The 10,308-nt window shown below is 41.5% G+C and overlaps 1 protein-coding gene and 1 long non-coding RNA gene across 18 annotated transcripts in view; one reads left to right on the top strand and one right to left on the bottom strand.

Annotated features, from left to right (window-relative positions):
- The window catches only part of LOC127491347 (uncharacterized), a 23,587-nt gene that overhangs the window by 11,162 nt on the left and 2,117 nt on the right, over positions 1 to 10,308 (top strand). The gene's annotated exons all lie outside the window — the stretch shown is intronic.
- Positions 6,279 to 10,308, bottom strand: part of ZNF383 (zinc finger protein 383) — a 17,558-nt gene continuing 13,528 nt past the window's right edge. For all 17 annotated transcript variants that reach the window (XM_051847109.2, XM_051847102.2, XM_070062349.1 and 14 more), the window contains one exon: positions 6,279 to 9,139. In XM_051847109.2, coding sequence (XP_051703069.2) covers positions 7,944 to 9,139 — 1,196 coding nt within the window. In that variant the 3' untranslated portion in view covers positions 6,279 to 7,943. The remainder of the gene's footprint in view (positions 9,140 to 10,308) is intronic.

Below are 10,308 nucleotides of genomic sequence, written 5' to 3'. Positions count from 1 at the left end.
CTTTGTTCTTAATTCTGACTAGTAAAAATAAATCTAAAATCCAGAAAAAAACAGAGAAAGCAGTATTTCTCAGAGCTTACTAAAATATCCATTTTTTTATGCCACAACACCAGCCCTATTTTTATTTTTGAAATAAATACACATGGTAATACCTATGAATATGTTTGTGTGCAGAAGTAGATACAGTGATGTTTCCCAAACTTGGAGACAACTTCTGGTAAACATTATAAACATATCCTTCCTTCCTATAAATCTTTACATATTTTCAAGTATATTAAATACTCTTTTTTCTAGTTTTTCACATAGATAATAGCAACTGTGCACATGGATGTCTATAATTTTCCCTCCTGATTATATAGCTATTTTTATATTAACTATGAGGTATACTTTATATACAATAAGAGTCTTCCATTTTAAAGATATGGTTTATTAAGTTTGGACAGCTTCCAAACTTGTGGAGCCACCACTACAATCAAAATTCCCTAAATATATTGAGGATGGTATTCCCTATAAATATGTAAAAGGCTTTCCCCCTCCTTATTTAGAACTGCACAATTTTCTACCAAATAAATGTACCATTGTTTTCAAATAGCTTAAAAATCTTATGTGAAAATAAATTCAAACTCATATAAAAGTCATAACAGTATTTTAAAAACCCATACATGCCCTTCACGGATTTACCTTTCTAAAAATTATTTATTGGGGCAGGCACTGTGGCTCAGCAGGCTAACGCCCTGGCCTGAAGCTCTAGCATCCCATATGGGCACCGGTGTGAGACCCGGCTGCTGCACTTCTGATTCAGCTTTCTGCTGTGGCCTGGGATAGCAGTACAAGATGGCCCAAGTCCTTGGGCCCCTGCACCTACGTGGGAGACCCAGAAGAAGCTCCTGGCTCCTGGTTTCGGATCGGCTCAGCTCTGGCTGTTGTGGCCAATTGCGGGGTGAACCAATTGGAAGACCTCTCTCTCTCTCCCTCTCTCTCTGCCTCTCCTCTGTCTGTGTAAATAAATAAATAAATAATAATAATAAATCATCTTTAAATATATATTTATTTATTTGAAAGGCAGAATGACAAGAGAAAGGGAGAAAGAGAAAGAGGTCTTCTATCTGCTGGTTCACTCCCCAGATGGCTGCAATAGACAGGGGTAGGCCAGGCTGAAGCCAGGAGCTTGGAACTCCATTGGATCTCCCTCCTGGGTGGCGGGGTCCCAAGCACTTGGGCCATCTTTGTCTGCTTTCCTAGGCACACTAGCAGCAGCTTAAAGCACTGAGCTACAACACCAGGCCCTCGGATTTACCCTTTTCAAAAAGAATTTTGCTTTATTTACTTTACTACTCCAGCTCCTTTTCTCTCTCTCCTCTCTCTCTCTCTCTCTACCCACCCACACACCCACACACACACACACACAATTTTTTTCTGAATCATTTAAGAGTAGGATACATATACCATGTCTCTTTAACCCATAATTCTCCAGTGTCTTTTCCAGGAACAAGGCTATTCTTTTACATAACCACAGTACAGTTATCACATTCAAGAGGTGTCACATGGATTACATTAAAAAGTATTGCATTTGTGAGCAGTGTTGCATTTCTAGTTGCCCTAATAATAATGTTCTTTATAACATTTTTTTCTCCGGTATAAAACCTACTTCAGGATCACGTCTTGAAATCTGTTGTCACATATATCTTTTTCTTTCTTTTTTTTTTTTTTTTTAAAGATTTATTTTATTTATTTGAAAGAGTTACAGAGAGAGGTAGAGAGAGGTCTTCATCCACTGGTTCACTCCCTAGATGGCTACAATGGCCGGAGCTGCACTGATCTGAAGCCAGGAGCCAGGAGCTTCTGGGTCTCCCACACGGGTGCAGGGGCCCAAGGACTTGGGCCATCTTCTATTGCTTTCCAGGCCATAGCAGAGAGCTGAATCAGAAGTGGAGCAGCCAGGTCTCGAACCGGCACCCATATGGGATGCTGGTACTTCAGGCCAGGGATTTAACCAGCTGTACCACAGCGCTGGCCCCAGTCTTTTTTTTTTTTTTTTTTTTTTTTGACAGGCAGAGTTAGACAGTGAGAGAGAGAGAGACAGAGACAGAGAGAAAGGTCTTCCTTCTGTTGGTTCACCCCCCAAATGGCTGCTACTGCCGCGCACTGCACTGATCTGAAGCCAAGAGCCAGGTGTTTCCTCCGGTCTCCCATGCAGGTGCAGGGCCCAAGGACTTGGGCCATCCTCCACTGCCTTCCCGGGCCACAGCAGAGAGCTGGACTGGAAGAGGAGCGACTGGGACAGAATCCGGCACCCTAACCGGGACTAGAACCTGGAGTGCCGGCGCTGCAGGAGGAGGATTAGCCTAGTGAGCTGTGGCGCCAGCTCCTAGTCTCTCTCTCTCTCTCTCTCTTTCTTTCTTTCTTTCTTTCTTTCTTTCTTTCTTTCTTTCTTTCTTTTTTTTTTTTTTTTACAGGCAGAGTGGACAGTGAGAGAGAGAGACAGAGAGAAAGGTCTTCCTTTTGCCATTGGTTCACCCTCTAATGGCCGCCACGGCTGGCGTGCTGTGGCCAGTGCACTGCGCTGATCCGAAGGCAGGAGCCAGGTGCTTCTCCTGGTCTCCCATGGGGTGCAGTGCCCAAGCACTTGGGCCATCCTCCACTGCCTTCCCGGGCCACAGCAGAGAGCTGGCCTGGAAGAAGGGCAACCGGGAAAGAATCTGGCGCCCCGACCGGGACTAGAACCCGGTGTGCTGGTGCCGCTAGGTGGAGAATTAGCCTATTAAGCTGCGGCGCTGGCCAGTCTTTTTCTTTTTTGAAAGATTTATTTATTTATTTATTTATTTATTTATTTATTTATTTGAAAGTCAGAGAGAGGCAGATCATCCACTGCTGGTTCACTCCCCAGATGGCTGCAATGACCAGGGCTGGGCCAGGCTGAAGCCAGGACCAAGGAGCTTCCTCCAGGTCTCTTAGAGAAGTAGCAGGGGCCCAAGCACTTGGCCATCCTCCACTACTTTCTCAGGTGCATTAGCCTGGAGCTGGATTAGAAGTGGGGCATCAGGGACTTGAACTGGTACCCACATGGGATGCCTGTGCTGTAGGCCACAATTCTGGCCCCACACATATCTTAAGAGTCTTGTCAACTAGACAGTTCCTCTGCCTTTCTTTGCTTTTTATAACATGAATGTTTTTGAAGAACAGAGGCCAGTTCTGTAGAAAGCCCTACTTGTTATGAGCCCAGGTTGGGATGGTCCTGATTTACAAAAGAACTTTGGGCATCCAGATACCATTCAGCCCAGTATGTCTAACCCATGAATCCTCAGGAAGAGGCAGTCAACTCAATCTCACATATTTCATCTCAGAGCTGAAGTAAAAACTGCAAAAGCTCTTTGAACACAATGTTTTTACAATAAGGAATCAACACCAGGAAAAGTTGAGGAAATTCACAAATAAGTGGAAATTAAACATTTCACTCTTAAGTAACCAACTGGTCAAAGAAGATTGCTTCTCAGCCTTTTGGCTAAGATCAAGTGCAAAGAAGAAATCATAAAATAATTTCAGAAGAATGAAATTAATATACAGCATATTAAGACTTATGGTATTCAGCTAAAACAGAACATAGACAGATGTGTACAGTTATAAATACATCTACTAAGAAAGATCTCAATAACCTAGACTCCTAGTCTTGTGTCCAACAATGCCATGATGCTTGCTCACACCTGTGGCCTACAGCCCACCTGGGATTAGAGTGAAGCCCACCCTACCATGGTCAATCTATCACTGAGGTGGACTCACTGTCTGATGCCACTCCTAATGGTCACTGGTGTTGCTGGCTAGTGTATAATCTGTTGGGGCTACAGAACTCCAGTTGGCACTGCAGCAGGCACAGAAGCTCCGTAGGTAGACCTGGAGACAGGAACCATTTGGATCTGCCCAATGTTGGGTTTTATCAACTTGGTACTGAATCCCCCAACAGTCCTGTGGTTCCTTGCTCTTCGGCCAAATTTGTAGGAGGGGTGATAAAGGCAGTCCCTCATCTTCGTGGGTGGGTCACACCTGGGTCTCAGAGACATTAGGCCCTGTGCAATCTTGAGTGTGCACATGAGGCCCATGTGAAGTTAGTGATAGCACACATACCAAAACAAGTCCATCTTAAACAGGGCCAGGTGCCTGCCTGATACTGAGGAAGGCCCATGCTGTCCAACGGCACTTGCCTAAGAGGAAGACAAACCTGGCCTTTACCTAAGTGCCAACACAGCCCTGTGCTTTCTTATCTTCCTAAGGCTGGCAGAGGGTGATAAAGGCAGCTTCCTGGTCAGCCAGATTGGCACTGGCTGGGTCTCATCTGTGTCCCACAGTCCGTGGGCTTCCCAAAGTCACAGGGGTACAAGCGTGCCAGGCCTGCCTGAAGCTAGTGGTGACACGCACCAGCAGTCCATCCTACCAGAGTGTGGTCTCTGCCTGATGCCAGGACAAGTCTAGTGGCTCAGCCTGCCAGTACTGGTCTGGTTGGTAGAGTTCTTTGGACTTTATAAGGTGCTAGGTCTCAAGGTGGTGGGTCAGGTCTGAAATCCAAGGCAAGTTCCAAAACTCCCTCTCCTGCCTAGCTTCCAGAAGCTGGGGTCTTCCCCCGATTTCTGCTAATAGTTGGGGAAGGGATGGCAGAGGTTGCTTGGCTGTGGAGGTCCAAATACTCAGTGTGCAGGGTAGGGGTCCTAGGGGTAGGGGCCTTATGTGATGCTGAACCTTATTCCAGTGAGCTAACATTGGGGTTAAATGCCTTCTCCCTTCCCCACGCAGGTGGCATCTTTCTGTACACAGTGCTACTTGGAATATGGCTTTCATTATTTTACAAAAATCAGGCACTGTAATCTCTCATCTGCTTTCTGTAGCTCTTACCCAGGTGAATTGGTGCCTGAATATCTGTTTAAACTGGTGTTTCTGAAAGGAGGTAGTTGCTGGGACAGCTTACTTGGCCACCATCCTGCTCCATCTCTTCTTTCTATTATTTTAATATATGCATGAGGGGCCGGCGCTGTTGCATAGCGGGTTAAGCTGCCCTCTGCAGCTCTGGCATCCTATGTCCCAGCTGCTCCATTTCCAATCCAACTCCCTGCTAATGACCTGGGAAAGCAGAGGATGGCCCAAATGCTTGGGCCTCTGCACCCACGTGGGAGACCGGATGAGGCTCCTGGTTCCTGACTTAAGTCTGGCCCAGCCCTGGCTGTTGTGGACATTTGGGGAGTGAACTAGTGGATGCAAGGCTTCTCTCTGCCTCCGCATATCTGTAACTTTGCCTTTCAAATAGATAAATCTTAAAATATATATATATATGCATGCATATTAGATTATACAAATTTAATTATGACTCACAGGTTTTCAATTGTGTTCTCATTTTCTTTACCATTTAAATAATTTGTATTTAAGGGTTTAATTCCTTAACTTTTGTTAGTAGGATACTGAATTAATGCTCAGGTTTTTGATGGCTAGTCTATTACAACTGTTTTTTCCATTCTGGTCGAAGACTATGGTTTATATGCTTTCTGCTCTTTTTGGAACTAATTATTAGGAAAGGTATTCTAATCTCTTCTTGGCTTTTTTTTTTTTTTTTTTTTTTTGGGTAGTTGTGCCTTCAACTATCCAACTGTCCGTCATTATATCCACAAAGTCAGGCTGATATTCTCCATACAGCATAAAAGATGAAGTCTAAACAAAGATCACCCATACATATTTTTTTCTTTTTCTTTTAAAATTCCATGATAAGTAATAAATGAGTGATGGGGAACAGCTTTTGTATACTCATCACAATTATTTCTTTCTCCATTCTGAGTTCTCTAATTTTGACAAAGATAAACAACATGTTAAAATCGTTTCCACAGGGGTAGGCAATTAGCCTAGTGGTTAAGGCACCAGTTAAGATGCCCGTGTCCCACAGTAGAGTGCCTGGGTTCAATTCCCAGATCCCACTCTCAAGTCCAGAATCTTGGAGGCACTGGTCATGACTCAGGTTATTAGGTTGCTGCCACTGCCATGGGAGATCTGGAGTGAGGTCCCAGGCCCCAGCTTCAGTCCTAGCTCAGCTCCAGATGTTGTGGGCATTTGGTAAGTGAACCAGAGGATGGGAGAAAAAAATTTAAAAGCATGTAATACCTAGAGCCCTGAGGTTTAGGTCAACAATAACAACAACAGCAACAACAAAGACCTTTTCTACCAATCATAATGAAATGATTGTGATAATTAATGTATCCACAATACTAGTGGGACCCTTTTACTAAACATATACTCTGTGACAGGAATAGTGCTAAGTAATTTACATTTATTAACTCCTCACAGCAAACCAATACATACAGCATGTTTGTATGTAGTTATACATAAGAAAACATCATTAACACATATAAAAAAAGTATCTGGAAATATAAACAACACTCTTATAACAGTAATTATCTTTCTAGTGTGGCAATGGAATTAAGGTTAATGAAAAAGAATGAAACAGTCTATAAGGAGAAAATATGGATAATTTCAACAATTAATATAAATGTTTTAAAAGAAAAAGCACTCAAAGATAAACTTTGGTTCATATTAATGACAATTTTTATAACTAAAAATTTAGAGGCAACCATAATAAGAATATTAGTCACTATAAAATTATTAAATATGTCATTAAAATAAAAAAACTAAACTTACTGAAATTGAAATCATGTTTTTGGCATGATAAAACCAAGTAAAGGCACAGCATGTACACCATGACTACTTTCTTTAGAAAGAAAATCTAGGCTGGCGCCGCGGCTCACTAGGCTAATCCTCCGCCTGCAGCACTGGTACTCCAGGTTCTAGTCCTGGTCGGGGTGCCGGATTCTGTCCCGGTTGCTCCTCTTCCAGGCCAGCTCTCTGCTGTGGTCCGGGAGTGCAGTGGAGGATGGCCTAAGTCTTTGGGCCCTGCACCTGCAAGGAAGACCAGGAGAAGCACCTGGCTCCTGGCTTTGGATCAGCACGGTGAGCCGGCCGCAGTGGCCACTGTGGGGTGAACCAACAGAAAAGGAAGACCTTTCTCTCTGTCTTTCTCTCTCACTGTCCACTCTGCCTGTCAAAAAAAAAAAAAAAAAAAAAAAAAAAAAAAAAGAAAAGAAAGAAAAGAAAGTCCAGGGGCAGGTGTTGTGGAATAGTGGGTTAAGCCACCACTTGGATTGCTGGCATCCCATATCAGAGTACCCGTTAAGAGTCCTCACTAATCTGCTTCTGATCCAGCTAATGCACCCTGGGAGGCAGAAGATGACGGCCCAAATGCTTAGGACCCTGACCTACATGTAGGAGACTTTGACAGAGTTTCAAGCTCCTGTCTTCCACTAGCCAAGCTCTGGCTATTGCTCAGCATTTGCGGATTGAACGAATGGATGGAAGTTCTAGCTCTGCCTTTCAAGTAGATGAAGATAAATGAGCATTCTGTAAAAAGTCTAGCAGGTAGACTTACCAAATTGACAGCACTAATTAGTATAATTAAAACCATTTTAGATTTTCAGCTTCTGATTTCTTATTTTGTTTTACAATAAAAGATATGAAAAAGATGAACAGACTTAAACAACAAAGTATTAATTCCATAGTATACTAGAAAAACCAAAGGTCACACAATTTAAAGAGTGTGATATTGGCACAAGTACAAATATACAAAACAGAAAAAAATAGTTCTACAAACACAAGCAAATATGAAGAATAATATATAGAGTATCACCAAGGTAAAACAAAACAATGAGAAAGGAAAGAATTACTGAATAATTGACACTGATACAGGTTGGGGAGGGGGAAGGATGTCAGACTCTGAATCCATAACTTACAATGAAAATCCGTAACTTACAATGAAATACATCTGTACTAAAAACTTAAATACAAATAAACCAAAAGTAGTGAAAGACTAGCAAAAATGAATTTCTATTTAAAAATATCAGGAAGGTGACAGAGCTTTTTTATTATTCATTAGCATGAATCCCCTGATGACGAATGAGGTCTGAGCCACTACTAAATGCCTTCCCACATTCCTTACAATTATAGGGCTTTTCACCACTGTGAATCCTCAGATGTCGAGTAAGGTTGGAACACTTATTAAAGGCCTTTCCACATTCATTACATTCATATGGCTTTTCATCTGTATGAATTCTTTGATGTTGAAAAAGTTGCGAATTCTGGGTAAAAGCCTTCCCACATTCAAGACATTCAAAGGGTTTCTCACCAGCATGAATTCTTTGATGTTGACGAAGTTGTGAGCTCTGCGTAAAAGCCTTCCCACATTCCTTACAATCATACGGTTTCTCACCAGTGTGAATTCTCTGATGATTAGTAAGTGCTGATCCACTACTGAAAGCTTTGCCACATTCCTTGCACTCATAGGGTTTCTCACCAGTGTGGATTCTCTGATGCTGAACAAGCTTTGAGCTCTGAGTAAATGCTTTGCCACATTCCTTACATTCATAGGGTTTCTCACCTGTATGAATTCGTACATGTTGAAAAAGTTGTGAGCTCTTAGTGAAGGCTTTCCCACATACTTTACATTCATAGGGTTTTTCACCAGTGTGAATTCGCTGATGGTCAATAAGATTTGAGCAATAACTAAAGGCCTTTCCACATTCCTTACATTCATAGGGTTTCTTACCAGTATGAATTCTTTGATGTTGAGAAAGGTATGAACTACAGCTGAAGGCTTTCCCACATTCTTTACATTCAAATGGTTTTTCACCAGTGTGAATTTTCAGATGTCGAGTAACATGTGAACCACAACTAAAGAATTTCCCACATTCCTTACATTCATAAGATTTTTCACCAATATGAATTCTTTGATGTTGAATAAACTGTGAGTTCTGACTAAAGGTCTTTCCACATTTCTTACATTCATAGGGTTTCTCTCCATCATTAATTATTTGATGTAGAGTAAGGAATGTCTGTTGAATAAATGTGGGCATGTATTCATGAGTGAATGTTTCTTGGTTCAAATGCCCATTATGATAGCCTGGTTGACTTGGAAAATGGCTTCTATAGTCTAAAAGATCTCTAAAGCTGGAGAACTCAAGGCCATGTTTCGTCAGTCCCATTAGCTCCCTCTGACATGACTCTATTTCATAAACTTCTTTCTTTAGAGATAACAACTTGCTTTCACACATTGACTCCAGATCTGAAAGAAAAGGAAATAGTAAACATTCCTTTTCCCTACTTGAGAAAAGTTAACCTTTTATAACAGAAATGTAGAAATTAAAGCGAAAATAAAATCCAGCAGGTAAATGTCATAGAGTTTTCAAGGGTACCTGTTTAATCTGAAAAATGGGCAAGAAATGCACAGAAAATAACAAAATATAATGCAGACAGCAGAGGGAAGGGGCAATAGAAGTAAGTCACCGCAATGATTCTCAAATATTGATGAGGGTCAGAGTCATCTGGAAAGGTTGATACATATACAATGCTTGGGTCATCTCCCATATTAAAATATGACTAGTCACATATATTTACGTAAATATGTATGCATATGTGCAGAAGAGAAAGTACATCATCATACTATAATGAAAAGTGGATTTCTAGCTTCTGTTAAAGGTCACCTAATAGAAATAAATGCAAATGAGGAAGATTCTTGGGTATTCTGTGGTATAATAAAGAATAAATTTAGTCTTTGTCCCTGGTTCCTAGCACAGAGCTTCAAAAACCTTTGGCATTTCCTGAGTGGTAGAAGAGTGTGCACATGTCCGTATGTGTGGTTATGAAATACATATATGTGTACTAATATATGTTAGATAAATAACATAAGCACATTATATATTTATTTGTGGTATAAATAAATAAATACATATATTATATAGTCAACCCTTGAACAACATGGAGGTTAGTAGTGCTGACTCCTTGGGATAGTTAAAACTCTGTATATACTTTGTAAAAAAAAATTTAAGACCTTTATTAACAGGTTTGTTTTATTTGGTATTTAACCTAGTGGACAGGATGCCTGCATCCCACATTGGTGTGCCTGGGTTCAATTCCAGGTTCAGGCTCCTGACTCCACCTTCCTGCTAATCCAGATCCTGGGACACAGTGGTGATGGCTCAAGGAATGTTGTTCTATGTGGGAGATCTAGACTGCAATCCTGACTCCTGGCTTCTGGCTTCAGCCCCAGTTCAGCCCTGGCTGTTATGGGCATATAGTGGAAAAAACCAGCGGATGGAAGTGCTCTCTGTCTCTCAAAAAATATAAATAATATATAAAAAGTTTTGATTAATACGATAATCCTAGCACCTGGCCTGATTCTTGGTTTATAGTAGTTACTCAGTAAGTACCCTTCTGGTTCTCCTACCTCATCTG

The sequence above is a fragment of the Oryctolagus cuniculus genome, chromosome 18, assembly GCF_964237555.1.
Source record: "Oryctolagus cuniculus chromosome 18, mOryCun1.1, whole genome shotgun sequence".
Lineage (NCBI taxonomy): Eukaryota > Metazoa > Chordata > Mammalia > Lagomorpha > Leporidae > Oryctolagus > Oryctolagus cuniculus.
The sequence above is the reverse complement of the archived record's forward strand: the minus strand, read 5'-3'. Positions and strand labels throughout refer to the sequence as shown.